The sequence below is a fragment of the Sander lucioperca genome, chromosome 5 (genome assembly GCF_008315115.2).
Source record: "Sander lucioperca isolate FBNREF2018 chromosome 5, SLUC_FBN_1.2, whole genome shotgun sequence".
In the NCBI taxonomy this organism is placed as follows: domain Eukaryota; kingdom Metazoa; phylum Chordata; class Actinopteri; order Perciformes; family Percidae; genus Sander; species Sander lucioperca.
The window spans coordinates 20,898,115-20,918,921 of record NC_050177.1 but is presented as its reverse complement, the minus strand read 5'-3'; the positions used below and the strand labels follow the sequence as shown (position 1 = coordinate 20,918,921).

General features: G+C 41.0%; 2 protein-coding genes across 2 annotated transcripts; one reads left to right on the top strand and one right to left on the bottom strand.

Annotated features, from left to right (window-relative positions):
* Positions 1-62: 62 nt before the first annotated feature.
* usp16 (ubiquitin specific peptidase 16) lies at positions 63-9,759 on the bottom strand. Its single transcript, XM_031297467.2, has 18 exons — positions 9,522-9,759; positions 9,264-9,330; positions 8,615-8,811; positions 8,410-8,513; positions 8,199-8,311; positions 7,846-8,078; positions 6,987-7,082; positions 6,743-6,873; positions 6,028-6,115; positions 5,002-5,083; positions 4,778-4,869; positions 4,639-4,692; positions 3,732-3,899; positions 2,924-3,599; positions 2,625-2,719; positions 2,370-2,456; positions 2,089-2,236; positions 63-1,112 (listed from the first exon to the last, which is right to left on the bottom strand). The coding sequence occupies exons 2-18, from the start codon at positions 9,322-9,324 to the stop codon at positions 991-993; spliced, it is 2,547 nt and encodes an 848-aa protein (XP_031153327.1). The 5' UTR covers positions 9,325-9,330; positions 9,522-9,759; the 3' UTR covers positions 63-990.
* Positions 9,760-9,838: 79 nt separating this feature from the next.
* Positions 9,839-12,965, top strand: rwdd2b (RWD domain containing 2B). Its single transcript, XM_031297471.2, has 4 exons — positions 9,839-10,303; positions 10,393-10,460; positions 12,196-12,564; positions 12,672-12,965. The coding sequence occupies exons 1-4, from the start codon at positions 10,088-10,090 to the stop codon at positions 12,922-12,924; spliced, it is 906 nt and encodes a 301-aa protein (XP_031153331.1). The 5' UTR covers positions 9,839-10,087; the 3' UTR covers positions 12,925-12,965.
* Positions 12,966-20,807: the final 7,842 nt, after the last annotated feature.

Sequence of the window (20,807 nt, the reverse complement as noted above, 5' to 3'; positions counted from 1 at the left end):
TATTGAAGCATTTCATTACATGACATTGATATAAAATACATATAAATATGTTTTACAAATTCTTTCTCCCCCAACTTTAATTTATCTCTGGAAATTGATTTTTGTCATGTGTACAAATCCAATATCACAATCTGTCCAAGTCCATCTTGGGTTCCATTGCACACCTTGCCATATGCCCCATGATATGACATACAGGTCCTGTTTAATAGAGTGCGGCAGGGAAGTATTTTTGTAGGTCAGCCCTGGTTCCCTCGACAAAAAAGCCAACAGGATTTTCCATTAGATTTTGAATTATTGCAGAAAAAAAGATCTGTGGCAAAAAGGAGTTTGATGTATACACAATGTGTTCAGCAAGATAATAATCACAAATTAAGACAACGTTTATGATTTTTGAAGTACAAATGCAATCCCCAGAAGTAAAAAGCTAACATCAGGCTATAAACGAACACCTCCAACTGATTTTGTGTGTTCGGTGTGATGACGTTTGATCTCTGCCATGTCATTTTGCCACTTGTTAGCGACCTCCTTTTTTAAGACTCGTAAAAACTTCAAAATTCACGTGAGGAGTATTTACCGACGTATTTTATGTTGTAGAACAAAACCCGGGAATCTCTCAAGCCTGTTACGGTCGACTGAGACGAAGGAACCGGAAGTGCAAAAAATCCTAAATCATTTCCGGATTTCGGGACTCATTTCGGCAGCACTCTAAACCACAATCTGTTCAATGTCCATCTCGACTTTTCGTGGCACGCCTTGTCATATTCCCGTGAGTGTGAGAAACATACAGCTGGTCCTGTGTGATACTTAAAAACACCTTGTGAAACCACTGTGATGAAAATGTCAACACTGTCAAATGTCCCTTCTGCATAATCAATAACATTTCATCACAGCCCAGTTTGAGTCAAAACTGGTTGGTTAACCGTTTTAGATTGTGGAGCCGAAGCAGCAGGTAGGTTGTTGGGGTTTCCTGAGTAGTGAGGCACAGTCGGATCAAAGAATTCTTTCATAGAAGAGGAGGTAGGCTTGGCAACTCTGGACTTTACTCTCGCTCACGGGCTGAACGCTTGTGTCGCTGATATGGAACCAGGATCCTCTGGGTGGCTCTGCATGTCCTGAAGGGAAGTGATATGTTAGGAGGTACGTAAAACAAGTTATTATTCTATTGATAGAGGGTTTTCACGACGCGTCATCACACCAGAAGTCGCCATATTGGAGGTACTCCGCATCACAACAAAGCACAAGCACTGAAGTAGATCCCGAACGCCGTCAAGGAAAATGGTTAATTATTGCCGTGTTTTAGGTTGTACCAATAGGTCAGACCGAGAAAAACATTTGGAATATTATCGACTTCCAAAAGTTATTAAAAACCAGGGAGAGGAATGCCAGAAGTTATCAGAGGAAAGGAGGCGCTTGTGGTTGGCAAAGCTCAACCAGGATCTACGAGGGAAAAATCTGTCTTGTTCGGTCTTTGAAATGAAAAAAACAAACAAAAAAAGATTGAGAGTCACTTGGCTACACCCTGAGTATCGCAATGATATCATACAGTTAAGGTTAGGTTGATTAAAGACGTTATTGCATTACTTACTTCGGCCTTCACAACACAACGGTCGTTAATGACTTGGTACTGCGTCTCCCTCACCTATCCACACACCATCTGGTTATAAGCCTTCAAACTTTGTAGGATTTAAGGTCTTCCGCTGTGTATGGGCTCGGCGAGAACACCAGGTAGTTGACTATATCGGGATATGCAACTGAAGGAAGAATCACCGGGTCACCATGGATCCAAGAAGAGGGAGCCAACTTGTAGGGATCTGCACCGCCAGTAAACCGTAATTTCTCGAAATATTGCGCCTTTTCTTGTGGTCCAAGTCCTTCCCTATATGCCTTTGCATCTTGGATGCGTTTTGATGAGCTTTTCTGTTGTTTAGACATGGCTACATTCGCTTAAAGTATCCAAAGTGCACAATACTCCATTACTCTATTCAGTTGTTTACACAGAGTGCCTCCAATATGGCTGCGCATCCAGGTTACTTCCCAGAACGTGAAAACGGTGAAAAACCCTCTATTGTCACACCAGAGTACACCTACCTTCAGCTGCGAGTCCGTTGGATGAGGGTTTAGGGCACTCGGGTCGCGCTTTCACATACGCCGTGTAATGGCCTGACCTCATTGTTCCGCTGTGCTCTACGATACCGTACAAACTGTACAAAATCTGAAAATCTCCCTCTGTCAAGTTCTGTTTGGAAATAACTTTGTGTTAGTGCTCAGACTATAATTAAACAACGATACATTTACACAAAGGCCTTTAGAGTGTATTGATATTTAAAAAGAAAAAAAAAAAAAAAAAGGCTGTTAATCCCAATACTTACATCACATTTAACCGCACAAAAAGGAGCTAGATCCAGTATCAGGGGGAATTGGACATGTCTGTTCACCTTACAAATGCTGTATCCATTCTAGAGGAAAACAACAAAAGTGATTCCATAAAAGGAAGTGTTTCAGTGCCTTACAAAAGACAAAAAAAGGATCTAAACAAAAACAAGAACGTGTCATGCTCTTTAAATAGTTGGATCACAGCTGTGGGAATAAAAACAGTTACGCTGACTGGATCAAAGGTGTCTTACTTGTTGGAATCTCTTCAAATGAAGGGTAAGCACTGGTGGGGGAGAAGAGATCAACATTTGCTTCAAGGCATCAGTGTAGACATTCTTCTTGGATCCTGAACAAAGCACAAATAAAGACGATGAACTTCATTGATCCCCAAATGGAAATGTGTGCTTTGTTTAAAGAACAAGGAGCAGAAAAGCCTTAGAAGGAAGACTAAATATACAAAATATAATTGGCTTCTTGCCTTGTTAGTACTACTGGATTTGTGATACTGTACTGTACAAAAAAACATGTCAGTCAGAGAAATTCCACATACCTCCAGCTTTGTCTTTGTTTGGCTGCCGTTTAGTGCAAGTGACACATAGCAGGCTGTTGTTCTGTGTGAGCGTTTCCACTGCTGTGAACTGAAATAGGCACGACTGGACTGAACACTCCTGTTTCTCAGGGGCTGTCCTGGTGGCCAGTGTTTTGAAGGCCAGCCTCGGGTCCTGACTTACTACAGTGTACTCTTTAGCTTCCAGTGGCTCATCTTCAATCTCCATGCTTTGTTCCACAGCATCAGGCTCTTCTATGAAGGCATCATCCAGGGTTACTTTCTCCATGTCGCTCACCAGCCGCGTGTCCTCTTCTCCTTCCTGATCCATGTCATCGTCGAAGACGCTCTCCTTTGAGTGCTGCTCCTCTGATAAGATGGTAAAGCGGTTGTTGACTGATGACGTAGCTGATGAGTCGCAGTCGATCACTGAATCCTCGTCCTCTTCGTTTTCCTCCTCATCCTGGACCACGTCACTGTTCTTCTGGTCTTGTTCGGACGCGCCGACTTGTGCAGGATTTCCTTCACTCAGTGAGGCTTCTTCATGCGTTTCATTGTCAGAATGTTCCTCGTCCTTTGCGTCTGCAGTAGGATCAGTCGGTTTGCTCTCCGTGTGGCTCGGAGATGAGAGACTGTCCAAAGTGACTCTGCCCTCAATCTTCTGCTGCCTCTTTTGATGCTGTAAGCCACGATAAGGAAACAATACAACCGATTTCATTTATTCTGCACAATGATTCAACACTCATCCATCAAAAAGATTAATTAAGGCAAAAGAAAAAGAAACTTCATCTGTATACATTTAGTGAGGTACCTTTGCCTGCTTCTTTGCCTGCTTCTTGGCTTTCTTCTGCTGGTACTTGCTGCTGGACCCGGTGGGACTGTCATCATTCCCGTTTGTCAAAGCAGGGCTGTTTCTGCCATCCTGGCTCGACTCACTAGTGTTCTGAACTGATTTTTTCTGGTTCTTCTTTCTGAATGCCTGTAAGACGTAGTCACGTGTGTAACATATAAATAGGGTTGGGTACCGAGACCCGGTGCTAATACGGCACCGGTGCCTTAACGACCAGTATCTACCGAATAGCAACGCGGATTTCGGTGCCACCGATATGTCTGCGCTACTCTCTGATGCTCCGAAACGGACGTTAGAGGCAACAGAAGCATTGCTGCACATGACGCTAGCAGCTGGATTAAACAGGGTTAAAATGCTGACAGCTAAACGGTGTAAAGTGTGACTGTATTTCACTGTAGAGGATTCCAACAGCGGGACGTTAAGCAGTGTGCAGCTGCCGTTGTCGGAAAAACAACACAGACGGTGCGTTCGCTTGAAACTGGTAGCCTCACGGTGCATTCAAAGTTATTGTAAAATACCCTTTTCCCATCTAGTGGTTGTTTTTGTCGTTCAACAGCAATTTACTAGTGAAATACGTTATTGTTATAAGTTATATTTATTACTATATTATTAAATCATTTAATTTTGACCACATGGCCTTAGCAATAAACAAGCCGTTCTTTAATATCGCTGACTGTTGTTTAGTACCCTTCTTTTTTTTTTTTTTTTACTTTCTTAAAAAGTATCGGTTCAGGCACCGGCACCGTTTTAAAAGTATCGCTTTAGCACCGGTATCGGAAAAAACCCAACCGATACCCAACCCTACATATAAAACATGAACAAATAACTGTTCAACAAATTGACAAAAAAACACTTTTAAGGGCTTTACCTCGTCCGAAACAGGAAGGGAAAGATCCAAAAACATCTCTGTGACTACAGACACCTGTAAGGGCAAAGTAGTGGCCATTTAACTTGACCAATGACATGACACTGACAGGTTATCTTACATTTTTGTCCACACTACATACCGTTTTGCACTGCTGACACATTATAGTGCTGGTCGTTTCCCCACCAAAAACGTGGTCGACAAAGTTTTTTGGAAAACCATTTTTCTCATACTCTGAAATCAGAACATCATTGTCAGAGGGCACCATTTAATTATTAGGTATACCAAGATTGTATACTATAGTAGGGCTTTTTTCTTGGCATGATATTGACTACAAGATTTTTAATTTATAGCTCAGTTACTTACCTTTAACTAATGTTTTCAGCTGCTCTCCATCTGTGATTTTTCTAGATTCTTTCAATGCCTCCGTGATCCCTGAGCTTACTCTCTGTAGAGACAAACGCAATCTTTAAATGTGAATTATAAGAATAACTTTTTGAAAAAGTATAAGGAGGAGCTCTTTGTGTGTATGTGCGACATTTTCACAGAATCTCAATCATTTCAGCCTCTTAACATTTTGATTATAAAAAGCTCCGTTAACTAACCTATTGGAGTATCTTTCTGGGAGAGCAAAATCCCTCAGGTCATTACATTTGAGAGAAAAATGTTATTAAGCCAAGATTCTTTGCATTTCACACATAATGTGTCCTTGATTTGTGACTAAATTTAGAATATGAATGACTTAGTGCCAATGAGCCTGGAATAAGAAATCTAAGTGCACAGTGCAGTGAAGCTATAGCAAAAGTTCAGTCAGAAAAAGAAAATACTTTTGCATGCCTATTGTAGTTCTCTCACACATCTGCATTCAATCCTCTCACACACACTCACTCATTATTCCTCGCTGTCCTGTCTGGGGCTGTCAATTATCTTATCAGCTGTTCTCATCTATCCAATAGCTCAGCGGTACACCTACATTGTTAAACCTATCACCCTGCTGCTGTCTCTGTTTAAATAGGTTTCTCTCTGCCTTCAGTACATTCATGCTGATGTAAAGTGCGTAGTGCGTTCACGGCTGTCATGCTATTTAAATCTGTTCTCTCTGTTGCTGTCGGCCGTCATTTCCGTACAAATCACCGCAAATGGCAAATCGCTCCTCCACCTTTCACCCATCACCACCAGTCTTTGCAGATTCTTCAGCTCCATCAGTCCCCACCAGTGTCTGGACTCCATGGGGGAGATTTATCTTGCTGCTGCTCAGGGCAGACGCCCCTCGATTACAAATCTCCCTGTGGAGTCTAAGTGCCAAAGCCTTGGGCAGCTACAGAGTCCATTTCAAGTGTTAAACTTTCACAAATGAGATACATAGAGATATGATTCAAACTGAATGCGTACTTTGATCTCCTCTGCTCGCATCCCATCCAGAAGGTAGCGCAGCAGCTCCTGGCTATCTTGCTGCTGAAATCCTTTGAACCTGGCAGCCCTGCAGAAAGGAGACGACACAATGAGCAACACTTAAAGAGTGTTTTACAGTAACCGCAGCCCAGCTGGCGCGTGCAAATGTGACGTCATGGGATCGCCGTGACTATTTATACCCGCGCTGGTGCTCGCGACACTAGTTGTCTTCTTCTGAACAGAGGTGGCGCTAATGAGCAAAGGCTACAGACGTTGCTCTTTCTACGGACTAGAAGAAGAAAAAGGTAAACAACGGCAGAACTGGCTGCAGCATTGCCGTCAATGCTTTGATTTGATTGGATGACCTACTTGGTGGGATCAAGCCTTTCATTCACCATAAAAGAACTCATCTTAACCCAGTAAGTTTACAAGAGAGACTTGCAGTCACTGTGAGAGTCCTGGCATCCGGTTGTCGGCGAACTCGTTCAGGCCTCCTGTTTCCGCTTTGTCGCGCGCTGCTGAAAAAAAAAAAAAAAAAGAGCCATGCGCGACCTCTGCTCGCGCACCATAATTTGGACGCGCCGGCAGGATATTGCGTCATTTTGACGTCACGATGGCACGCGCCACCTTGGATGCGTCTAGTATAATTCACGTTTAATGCAGTGACGCCAGGAAGTTAAGGCTAAATTCCACCTCAACTTGTCGTTGCACTCACTTTTTACAAACTTGTGTGAACAACTCCCGTGGTGTTACCACACCCTTCTTGGTTTCCTGGATCTCATTGAGTAGTTGACACATAGACAAAGTCAGGGATCCAGGCTGGTCTAACTGCATTACGATAGGCTCCTGCAATCATAATAAAATAAAAATAAAAAAGACATAAACAGTGTATATAAGCCAGGATAAATCTACCATCCTCACGGTTAACAACATCATTTTTAAGAACAACGGCAACCCACCAGATCTGACGAGGCAACAGGTTTAATGTTAAGACTCATTTTCTCTCGGGTCACCTTGTTGAGAGTCTGTCTTAAGAGCTGTGTTTGAGAGAGATTCTGGAAAAGACAATATCAGCAATTAACAATAACTCTTAAGGCCTTTTTATGCTTCTGCGTAGAATCGACGGCGTAAAGCTTGTTTTATGGTTCTGCGGAGGCTCCACGCAGAGCTTTCCCCGTAGCCTACGTAAGTGGCCTGATGTTTATACTTGTGCACTGGTGTGTGCGTCGAGCCGGCGTGTGTGTGTGTGTGTGTGTGTGGGGGGGAGTGTGTGGTAGAGGGAGAAGTGAGAGAGTGACGGCGATTGGCTCCAGAGCAAGTACCGACTCTAGAGTCATAGTGAGTCGCCGCGACGTGTGGTTACATTTTTCGAGAGGTGCACGTCAGGCGACGGCGCAGGGTCCGGCGTACCCCTCGTGGCTTGGTAGCGTTGCATTTCCCCCCCGACTCATTTCCTGTTTCTCCTACATAACCAACATGAAATCAAGGAGAGGGTTAACTTTTCCTGCTCCAGATTTCCCATCGTGGTCAGAAAGAACAGGGGAGACACTTTGTTTCTCTCACTATGACTCTAGAGTCGGTACTCGCTCCGAAGCTAATCGCCGTCACTCTCTCACTTCTCCCTTGCTCTAACACACTCCCCACACACACTCACACACATGCCGGCTTGACGCACACACCAGCGCACAAGTATAAACATCAGGCCACTTATGTAGGCTACGGGGAAAGCTCTGCGTGGAGCCTGTGCAGGACCATAAAACGGCCTTAAAAGTAATTTTAACTCAAGACTGACATCCAATAAAGCACAATCTGAATTACCTGAATGACTGCATTAAAGAAACATGTGTTTCCCAGGTTGCTCAGCCCCTTTACTGAAACACCACCATTGTCTTCAGATGTGCCAGACTTTGGGGATTTCCCAACACTCTCTTTCTTGGCATTTTTCTTTTGGCGGTCCTTGTTTTCTTTGTTTTCCACGTCCTCACTTTTATCTGCTTTTACAGTGTCTGTCTTCTGATCAACTTCCAACAAGCTGTCTTCCTCCTTCACTCCTAAAATAACCAAACACGACATAGTGGGCATGGTTACAGAGACATGTAATTCCAATAATACAGTTTGACCACACAACAAAACCAAAACACAGTGATGTTAAAGTTTCCAATGGGACCTACTTTTCTGTGGTCTCTTTATGGGATCTGCAGACGTTTGCTTTTGTAGGTTGGTCACCAGCTGAGCCAAATGTCCGGTTCTGGAGTACCGGACTTCATCATCACATATGTAACACCTGCAAGCATGGCAACACATGAATAAAAGAACAAGTATCTCGGCACTACAAGCACAACTCATGCCGCCGTGATTAACACACCACAGCAATATACTCACCACACACTCCAGTTGTCCAGACTGATCACCAGGCAATGTGGATCCGACCGAGGAGTCTCAGAATGTTTGATGGCATGCTGGTTCTCAGAGTTACGTCCACATCCCTAGAGAAAAGAGTCGAAAAGATGCATCTGGTCATTTAGCACAAAGTCAATTCATACGCTGCCAAAAAATCGGAATAAGAAAATTGGTTGAATAAACTCACTCTATGGCCACATTTTAAGCACATCCATACGGATGCTGTTTCTTTTTCCTCTTCAGAGTCCTGGGGTGCGGTGGAGCTGATATTTTCTTTATTTTCTTCATGCTTACAATCCTGGCAACTCGTCCAATCAGAATTCCCGGAGAGTTTCTTTAAAAGAGTTTGGTCTGTCCCCTTCTTAATATGCCTGCAGGATGGACCTATACAGATAAACAAACACACACACACACACACACACACACACACACACACACACACACACACACACACACACACACACACACACACACACACACACAGCGTGTCACTATCTTTGTGGGGACCTGTCATTGACATAATGCATTCCCTAGCCCCTTACCCTAACTTTAACCATCACAACTAAATGCCTAACCTTACCCCTTACCCTCAGCCTAACCATAACCTAATTCTAACCCTAATCCTAAAACCAAGTCTTAACCTTCAAACAGCCCTTTAAACTTGTGGGGTCCAGCATTTTGGCCGCACAAAGCTGTCTGGACCCCACAAGTATACTGTATTCCCGGTTTTTGGACCCCACGAATATAGTTAAACAAAAGAACACACAACGTGGGAACTAGTAGGCCTTCTACATGTTGTCATATGTCATGAAGATGATGATAATATTTTTTTTTACCTGTCAGTTCAATGTCATCGTCCTCTCTGGAGCTCTTGTCCTTCCCCCTTTTCTTTCCCATGTTCACCTAACGTTAAGCACAATTAGAGATGAATGAATATCAGACACAGACATCAGTTTGTCTGGCTAACAGCTACATTAGCTAAACATGCTGCCTAACCCAATTGAGTACCAGTGCATTCAGCGCCAGATATAAACAGTAATGTAAGTAATGGAACGTTCAACTTCATGACCATCCTCGGGGTCAGGTCAACTTACTGTCTCAAACGGAGCCTAAAACCTTCACACTTTTCAGTTTGGTGTACTTTGTGTGGATTAACCCTCTCATCCGGACAGAGTTAACTCGGTTTACGGATTAACGTTTCAGCTTTAAAATGAGCGAGCCTTCGGATAACAAACGGGGTCTAAAACTTTCAATTTCGCGAGAAACCACTCCGCTGATTCGGCAGAAAAAACTGACACATGAGACAACGGAGGAACAAAATGTGATGGGGCCGCTGTTTCTGCTCCTCGGTAACGTTACGTGTGTTTCCTGTGTGCGTCGCTTCAAACAGTCCGAGTAGAAACAACGCTACTAGCTGTCACAGGAGTCACAGGACTGCGCTTACTGGAGTTGTTCAGTTGTTTAACTACCCTGTTTGTTCATCTCTTTCTATATATAGCTCACATACACCTGTAGTATTAATGTTATACGCTTGACAAGACTTAACGCGACAATATCGTTGAATGTGGAGACAGAAAGTTGTTTAAAACCAGTGGTTTCCTATGTATTACAGTAGTGGAGAGATCAGACTGGATATCGACTCTCTAGTGCCTTTCTCATTATGTCTATGTTGGAGCGGGCTGAGTGTCAGCTTGCAGAGATAGAGCTGCTGACCAGCATGTTTCCCACCCAGGAGGAGCTGGAGATCACAGACCAGCTGGCACTAGCGGAGCTCAGGGACTACGTGGAGGGCTCAGCTTCGACAGACAGCCCCCCTCCTCTTTCAACACCTCAGTTTTTCATCAAACAGAAGCTGGACACTGCAGGCATGGAGAGGGTAACCGAATAGCAAAGTGGCATAGTTTGTCAGTGTGGTTTCAACTGTCCTAAACCATCATTTTCATTTTATTTTGTTGCTTCACTCAGATGGATGTCATTCTATCTTGTGCGTATCCATCCGAATATCCCAGTGTGTTACCAGAGATAACAGTCCGGTAAGCCAATATATCCACTTTTATATCCAAGCGCTCATATTCTGCTTTTTGGCTTTTCCCCTTTCCTTTATTGTGTTATATATCTTTTTTGTGCATGTTATAGGTTTACAAAGTGAAAAAGCCCAAAGTCCACCCCAAAGGGACTTACCATCTCCAACAGAAAACACTGTTCACAAACTGCTCCAAACAGCTCTATTGTAGTCCAGCCTTTACTTCAGAGACAAACGTGGTCACTTTGTAACACACGTTATAATGCTCGCCTAGCTGCTAGCGTGGCAATCCCTCATACTCTGCTTCTGACTGGCTAGTAGTCCTTACCTAGGTACTGTCAGGGCACACCCTCATACTCTGCTTCTGACTGGCTAGTAGTCCTTACCTAGCTACTGCGCATGTGCGACTCCCAACAAAGATAGAACAGAAGTGAGATGTCTCACTCTGTAGCTAAAACAGAGAGCTCAACACACAGGGTGAAAAGAGGAGCTGCAGCAATGTGCAGTACAACAAAAATATGATGTTTTTTGAAAATTAAACCATGTAAACCTATTCTGATATAACCTCCTAAATACAATTATGAACCTGAAAATGAGCATAATATGAGCACTTTAAATGACTAAATTGCTTAGTGACTAATAATTATAAAATGTGTACCCAATTGTTATTTTGGAAAACATTATCTTGCAAAACCGCAACATCATATTCATAATCCTTTTTTTACGGTCTACGATATAATCTAATGTTAGGGAGGTCAGACTGTATATATAGTATGGTCTATGACTTTATACACAGTCTATGGTAGAGACTCATCTGTGTTAAATCAATGTACAGGCTTTTCCAAACAAAGAGAGGTTGGTCCATTTAGAGGTCATGCGAGAATGTGATATGAAATGTCAAATCAGCTCCTGCATTGTGAAATTGACAGCTTACGATATTGTAACATTTCATGAAAACTTCCTTATCAAGCAGACATTAATAACTCCAGCACACACATTTCAACTTTGCTATTCTATCAGAGAACGCTTTCATTCCATAAACCTGCAAAGCCTGAACTGCAAAGAGCCACTAACAGAAGCCAAGGACAACAGTGTAATTTATGTGGTGGTCTAATGTGAAAATGAAATTATTGAAAATTGCATAGATGAGCAGCCGACTAATGACACAGACAAAAGAGGTTTTGTGACTGTTGCAGAAAGAAAGACGTTATTTTCTACTGTTAGATAGTTAGTCACAGATAGCATACAATTACTAATTGTATGCTATCTGCTCATTATTAGCTGTAGACTGTATGTGATCACTTTATGGAGGTTAAGCAGTAACATTAAAACATTTAAAAAATCATAAAATCTGCTAAAGGGATATGGTGACACTTATCAATCAACAAATCATAAAATCAAATTTTCAGAATTAAGATAAGGAAACTTAAACCAGAAATTTTGCGTAGAGATCTATCCGAGAAGAGGTTATGTATATGTATATCCCAATGCAACATACCGCAGTAGCAGTAAAGAAAAAAACACATCTTGTCAGTTGCTTTCAGACAATATTGTGTTGGGGAATAGTCGTTCATATTGATTAGCAAGCCGATCAGCCTCCTGAAGATCTGTTATAGTTATTTTGTGCTTAGCTTTTTAAAGGTTTTTATTCAAAGTTTTCGCTCCCAAGGATGGAAACTTCCAGCTCCAAGTGGCCTTGAATGTTCGCTGAATCCTCCTCACAGCATGTTTTATGCGTGCCCTAGGTGTGCCGGTCTCAGCAGGGCCCAGCAGACACAGATCCACACAGATCTCAATGCATACCTCATGGAAAACTGCCAGGGGGAAGTGTGTGTGCTCTCAGCTGTGGACTGGGTGAAAGACAACCTGCAGCTCTTCATTAATAATAGCTTATCAGCAGCACCGGCTCCTAAGAAAGAGTCTTCCTCTCCGCAGCCACGGGAAGTGTTCAGCCGACTGTGGATTTACAGTCATCACATCTACAACAAAACGAAGAGGAAGAACATCTTGGAGTGGTCCAAGGAGCTGGGCCTGTCAGGATTTAGCATGCCCGGGAAGCCTGGTATTGTGTGTGTGGAAGGTCCTCATTCTGCCTGCGAGGAGTTCTGGTCCAGGTATCTTGAGTGTTGTTATTTTTAGCAGTTGATGTCACAGCCAGACGCCTGCTGCTGAGGTCCCTGGTTGATTATTTTCCAAACTTTTTTTTTCTCCCATTTCACAGAGTGAAGGTTCTGACATGGAAGAAGATCATGATTCGACATAGAGAGGATATTCCCCTTGATCGTCAGGTAGAGGACAGCAGGGCTGTTGAAAGTATAGACTCGCTGCGCAAATTCACAGGCTTTGAAGAGGCAATGTTTGACCCCCATGGGAACAGAGGTAATCACATGGACCTTGGGCAGCTCTACCAGTTCTTAAATGAGAAAGGCTGTTGTGACGTCTTTCAGATGTATTTTGGCATTGAAGGGAGGTAGTGGTCAGACCAAAGGAATAAATAAAGGTATTTGACAGGTGCCTTGTCATTAAAGTCTCTTCTCCTGAAAAAATAAGCGTTGACTTAAAAATGGAAATGCATTCCTTACTGTTTGAGTTTTATTTGTTTCACGTACAAGCATACATATGGATGTGTGTATACATGTGCCTGAAAAACTGAAATAACTGAATAACTTTTTTATGGATGTTGCTCAGCTGTCACACATGGGACTTTCACTGGGATGAAAAGGAGAAAGAACATTTCTGCAATTTTGAGAAACTGAAACTTAGTTTTTTTTTTTGTGCTAATAGGCATGTTTTTCAAAAAAAAGCATTAAAAAGATGTTTATCTGAGAGTTTTCTCAAGGACCTCAGTTACATATGCAATTTTAATACCTCTGCAAGGATCACACCTTGCCCTAGGTGTTTCTTTCCTCAAACGGCCCCACTGTGTATTACTACCAGGCTATTAGAGGATTTTCAGGACTGATACCACATTAATAATTGGACAACATAGGCAACAATATGCTAGATATCTGTTTATGAAATCTGTTGATTTTGCTCTTATGAATTATAGATAACATAACCGTGGAAAGTCTCTCTCCAATTTTCTTTGAATGATTCGTTCTTAGATAGATTGTGCATAATTGTGGATTGTGGTAATTAAAACGTGTTGTTATTGAACATGGGTCTTATTTTTAACCCTACCAACCTTCATAGATATGGGTCTGGGTATAAACATTCATGTAGATTTTTATGTGGGTTTTGTGCCTCTGGGGTTTAGTGGAAGATTATCATATAAATATATGGTAATATATGGATATTATATATGTGATTTTATAAGCAAAGAGCACTCCTTACAGGAAGCACTATACTGTGACTTTTAAAGTCCATTATCAGTTCATTGTTGCCATAAACACACATACATGATTACAAGACTTGTAAGAGGGCGGGTAGCCTTACACAATATACTGTAGGCCTATATCCTAATGTTGTAGAAAGACCACTGAAGATAATCTCCTCAAAGGAGTTTGAACCTGAGTGAGCATTTCAGAGTTCACACTGTAAAAAATGAACTGATGAAACTAATATAAATCAGCATATTGTCCTTTTCAGTACTGCCTTTTCACCAGGACTGTGGTAGCAGATCAGTAGATGACCTGGTGAAGTCCAACTCAACATAGAGTTATATGATGACAGGAAATCACACCACATACTTGAAGACAAAGCTAGTTCAGTAGTTGCAGGCATTGGATTGAATTTACTTTGGCTAACGTTGCCCAGCAGATGGCAGCATTATAAAATCAAAGTTGGAAAACAAGGCATACTTAGCTGTTAACTGTGATTTCTGGATGTTAACATGTTTAAACCTAAAACCCCAAAGACCTGTATTTTTCTAAAATTAAGCAAAAGTACAACAATGAAAATTGCAGTTGTTATTTGGATCAAATATGAATATTATGTGGCCGGGTTGGCTCAGTGGGTAGAGCAGGCGCACATGTACTCAGAGGGTTATGCCTTGACGCAGAGGTCCAGGGTTTGAGTCCGACCTGTGACGATTTCCTGCATGTCTTCCCTCTCTCTTTCTCACCTAGCTGTCCTGCCAAAATAAAGGCCCAAATTTTTTTTTTATGATTTTAAAAGAATACTCTCGTTTCACCCTCAGAGAGTAGATACTCACTCTAGTCAGACCTCTAACTTGCTTCTTCAGTTTGTTTATCGAGAAGAGCTCAACTCCCAGGTGCATCCACAACTCCAGCTTGTCCCCCAGGATTTTAACTCTAAATTAGGATGGGCAACCTCATACAACCCCTGATCCTGCATTTCTGGGTCTAAGATCCCTTTCTCAGTTAGCATTTTTACAGTAAGGTCTCAAAGCTAAATCAATCAGTTGATGCCTGTATCATGAGTGTAGTGTATATGGCTAAGACTAAACAGTCTTCCCTCCTCTAAATAACCAGGGTTAATGCATCTTAAACTGGCTTTTCTGTTAATAAAAAAGAACACATCCACCATAGAGCAGGTATCTACATGTTCATCGCTGTGGCATGGTTGTGAAAAGGACTTCATTAAATATCAAATATTAAACAAAGATATATCAAACACAAGCATTAAAGGTTTATAAAGCATCACCTTGACGCACAAATGAATCAAATGATTTAATTAATAGTTGTATATACTACAGTATGCATTGCTGGATTAAAAATATATTAGTCAAGCAGTTTCTCTGCCATCATCACATGAGCTGACAGGAATCACAAAGAATACGTCTTTTCTACATTTAAATATCACCTGCCATGATTGAAGGAATGATTAACATCATTTCATAATAGCTCTGAATAAGCAATGACCAATGGAGTTTGATTTGCCACCGTTTGTAAGGAATCAGTTGTAAAGGCTCTTTATAATAAAGACAGAATTGTTTCTACTCCACATTGTTAATTTGATTCATTCCATGCACATGACTTTGAAAATGCATCATTGATTTTCTCTTTCATTTCTTTCTGCCATGACTATACAACATAAGACAGACTACACAACCCTTAAAGTGCCCATATTATGAAAAAATCACTTTTTCTGGGATTTGGGGTGTATCTGGTGCTTCCTCACACATACAAACTCTGAAAAAAATCCTTCCATGCTGTTTAGAGTGATATACAGTTTCTGAATGTGTCCTGCCTTCAGTCTCTGGGTGAGCTGTTCAAAATCGGCACGGCTTGTGACGTCACAAGCCGAAACGAGCAGGCTAACCGCAACCATTAGCTCGTTAGCATGCTAATGCTAATGCTAGCATGCTACCTCGTTCTCAATAGCAAAGCACTGCTACAACACACACAAGTTCACCATAATCTACAAAAGAACTACTTACATGTGCGCCCTCATTTAGAAGTCTCCCAGCTAATCCTGCCTTGTAACTGACCGAAGTTGTAGAAACAGCCTTTCTTTTACTGTCTATGGAGCTAGCTAGCTGACATGATCTACATCTGAGCTACTGCACATATGTAGTGCAATCAAAGATAGTACAGAAGAAGAAGAAGAAAAGAGGTCTCACTCTGTAGCTAAAACAGAGACCAGGTGAAAAGAGGATCTGCAGCAGTGAGAGAGAGCACTGCAGTACAACACAAATATGGTGTTTTTTGAAAATTAAACCATGTAAACCTATTCTGGTACAACCTTAAAATACAATTATGAACCTGAAAATGAGCATAATATGGCTGCTTTAAAATTTACTTGAATTTGCCAAAGTGCCAATTCCAAGGAAATTAGTTGAGAAATGTTTGACTTATGGCTCACTAGAAACACTTGTAGTGCTCGTTTGCTTACTGGTGCACATTGAGAATGTCCTTCATTCCTTGGGTAAGTGAACTGATGAGTAGCACTCGTGACGTTCCAGCAGATGATCCTGACATTGCCAAAAATGACTGCCGTTCTAACTGAAGCCATGATGAATTTGTGCCTTGAGGTGTAAGTGCAAAATGGCGATAATAATAATACTAAGTTGATAATTTGATGTAGCACCTTTTACAGACAAAGTCACAAAGTGCTTCACGTGATAAACATTTGTCAAAACACAGTAGGATCCGACAGAAAATAAGCAAGCAAAAATAAATAAAATACCAATGGAAATAAAAGATTAAAAACTTAAAACCCGAAGTTACAAACATGAGACAAAAGCGAGTTTTAACAAGTTCAGCTGCTTTTCAAAAGCATCAACAGAGACTGCAGAACGTAAGACAATAGGAATCAGATCAATATTTTCTTCTTTGTTATTGTAACTGACCGGCAGCTTCTGTATTCTCCATTCTTAGTTACTTGATGGACATACAGTGCAGTCCATAAGAGGTATACAGTGACACATTTATGAAATAAAACATTAACCTTCAGGGAAAGGCAGAGACACAATTTCACACAACAAATGTGACTATTTTAGGTCGTATTATTCAGGCTCATCAAGTGCAAGATGTACTGAATCAGGATGGATGGGTGGCTCAACACATTCAATATGCAATTTCCTGGGTGAAACCCTGAAAGGGCTAAGAGTTCTACAACAGTATCTATCTACAGATACAATGCATTATACATAAAAACAGCTGAGCGTCAGCACTCTAAAGTGAGTCAATTTTTTCTTTCATTTCTGGAATACAGAACCTTTATCTCACAGACTGCGCTGTATATATTATATAACGGCATTGGTAATTTTAATAGAAGTATATAGAGGCCACCTACTGTATGATGATTATCCTACCTAGGCATTATGAGTTTGGGCTACATGTCAATAAGATGGCTCAGCAGATAAAGGTTATGCTTGGAGTATTTGGAAATCTCTGGGGTGCTTTCCCCTTTCCTCTGATCAGGGGTCTCAGCAACTCTAACATCATTATCCCTAAAACTGCAGGGACAAGGTGGTGCAGGTGGTGGGACAATGGTGATGTTAATTTCCTTCCACTTTCCTGCCTCACAGCGTTTAATTGTTATGTGACATATTCATATTTTTACAATAAATGAAAGCGGGCAATGGGACCGTACCTAAATGGCTAAGACTCATGGTGAGACCATTGCATACTTTTATTGCTTGTTAAATAACTAGGGTGACATTGAGGAGCTGAATCATGAAAGGACTGAGGGGAAAAAACACATCAGAGTCAGCTTTTAAATCCATCAACTTTTATCCTGCTGACAACATATCTGGAATCTCCTGGTTTTCATCATGAAACTCATCATCCGTATTGACTTTACTCTATTCACGCCCCATGTCTGATGCAACGCCTATCGATCAAAACCCAAACATGTAACCTTGATTCAATGAGCCAACCTATACAGCATAATAAGCAAAATGCTGTACATTTTTGCCATGTTTCCTCCTCTAGAGCAGTGCATAATGCATAGTTCTTTTTTATGATCAAAGGCAGCAATCTATGCAATCTACATAAATGACTAAAAAAAAAACACTGTGCTACATCATATTGGTAACACTCCCCAATAGTACCCCTATTTAGCATTTATAAGCATTATACAAATATTTAATTTATGGCTTATAACACATTATGTAGCAGATTGAAATGTTTATTAATGTATTATAAAAAAAACTACAACTTCTCCTATGGACAGTCATAAGTGGAGGCTGCTGTTGACATTATAGTCAAATACAGTTAATAATATAAAATATGTCTTCATAGGATAAGTGAGAATTGCTAGCAAGTGTTGTACATTATAGTGTGTTATAAACAATTTCATGAATTAAACATAAGTTTGTATACTGCTATGAATGATTAGGGGGACTTAAAGTTACAATCCCGAAGATCTCTGCTTTGTTCCCTTCGGCGACGCAGCACCTGGGCGATAGGCGGTATTTCTAGGTGTGTTTTTGGATCTCACTTTCACTTGTTTCATCATCTGTAATCATCACTCTTTTCTTTCTGGCGTGATGGAAAACCCATCACTAACTGTGCTCTGCTTGTGATTTTTCCCGGGAATGTTGCCACAGACACCCAGTTCATACTGTAATACTGAAAATGTAAGGGCTTTCATCAGTGGGCCATAGGCTCAGTCGCCATCATGTTAGCTCATTTGGCGATATATAGAGACTTAATAGATATTAATTGAAATGATAATCTTTAAGATTATTACTTTAAAGTGAAGTGTTACCACTGTAGTACTCTCCACTATAGGAATACCTTTGAAGATGCATAGTAAAAAGGATTTGTAGTTGATGCAGAGTAAATAGCTTGGCAAATGACTGCAGAAATGATATCCCTTGTTCTTGAGGCCAATTTTGGCAACTCTTTGTGAAAATCATTTTTACATTAAACTTCATTCACACATGATTTACTGGTATTTTTCTTTTTTTCATCATTTCAGACAATAACCCAATTCTGTAGGTCTATTGAACTGCCGATGCATATAATTGAATTAGTTTTCAACGTCATGGTGATGTATTTCAACACAGGGGTTTTGTCTTTGTATAGCTTGCACTCTTTCACAGAGCCAAGCTAATATAAATAGTATTGTTTTGGATTACTTGAAGCTGCAGACACTGAACAGAAGGTTTTGACAATTTGAATTTCCAAAACTAAGGCTTAGAAATCTTCACAGTCCTGAGAAAAGATGTGCACCACAGTGGCTTGATCCCACATTGTTCTGTAGCTAACGTGAACAATATTTATCCTTCTTTGAGCTGGTTGCAAATAAGAGAAACAATCCGCAGTTCAAACTGTACAGACTCCTGGACAAGCATTAATCATACCCAGTCTTTCTAGATGTAGCATTTGTACTCTATACTCCTCCACAAGTTATTTTGGAGCATTAGTTGAAAACTGTGATATAATAAATGTAGTGACATAGGCAGGTAATTATATTTATAATTAAATATAACCTCCTAATGCCTCCTAACCTCCTCTTGTGCACAATTCTTCACTTTATTTTTGTAAGATACCATAAAACATGCACACATATTAAAGTAATAATAGTATGTAATTAATGCAGTGGATTGAATGTATGAGGAACGTATTCATTTATATCCACCACTTGAAGTTCGGCATTGATTTCGCTGTTAAATCTATCACAATGTCACAAGAGCTGCACAACAGAACTCCTATTCACAGCATATCAGTCTGTTCATTCGCTATGTGATGCATTACCATTTTCAATTTAGCCAAAGTAAACTTGATAATCAAAGCAATTAAAATCACAATCAGTTGTGTTTCCAAGTGCTATGTGGAAACTTGGCCTGGCAGCTCTTTGGGATTCTGGACCTTCTCCCCTGATGACCCCTCAAGGTGAACCCTTGTATGGCTGTCCATCCCATGAATACTAACTATGGCTGAATAAAAAATTTTCACTCTTCTCACTACTATTTAATCAGTTGTCTTATGGAGCTGTCTCTCTGGAGTAATCCCTGAGGCTCACCATCACGCTGACTGGCTGGCATCATAAAGACCACTGACATGCTACTCTGGAAGTATTCAAGCTTCAGCAATCCCACTGGTCCTTCCCTCTCTTTTTCTATGCACTCTTTAACAGCTACAACCCTATAAATCAAGATAAGTTCTTCATATGTCACCTGTTGGCCAATTCTCACGTATGATTTATCTTTGCAACGTGCTTTAATACAGATAGAGATTAATATTGATGATATTTTCATGTTTGAAATCAAACATGTAAAACTGACTGTTGGGGTAAATATGCCCTGCAGTTATGTAGCCTGCCAGAAATGCATTATGTGAGAAAGAGAAACTCACCTGTACAACTACGTTCCTAAACTAACCATTGGTGCATTTTTGGGGTGACCTATAGCTCACCCAGTAAGAGCGTGCACCCCATGTAGTCCTTCGCAGCGGCCCGGGTTCGACTCTGACCTGCGGTCCTTCGCTGCACGTCATCCCCCCTCTCTCTAGCACCTTCCCTTGTCTATCCACTGTCACTACAAATAAAGGGAAAAAGCCCCCCCCCCAAAAAAATAATCTTAAAAAAAAACAACCATAGGTGCATTTTTTAAGCAATAACAAGTGGTGTCTGTCTGCTTTAAACCACCGTGTGCCTTTAGCGCCCAATTTTGAGCCCTCTGAGAATCATTCACTACCGGTTGTGACTAACTACTACTTGAGAAACCTCGACTGGAATATGTTATGTAAAATACAATAAATAGTCATGAAATTGTAAAGCAATAAACACAAGCATCACTTGCAAGATGAATTGTGCACATGCGATGTGTATGTATAAATGATTATTGATGCAATAGATAAAAGTACAGTGCAAACAACAGACATCTTGCCAAAGCATAAGTTGTGCTACTGACACTATTTTAAACCAGGGGCAAGTAAACCTAATGTGGTCCTATGCCATTACTATAAGTACTGAAAAAAGAAGAGATATCCAGCAGAGGGGG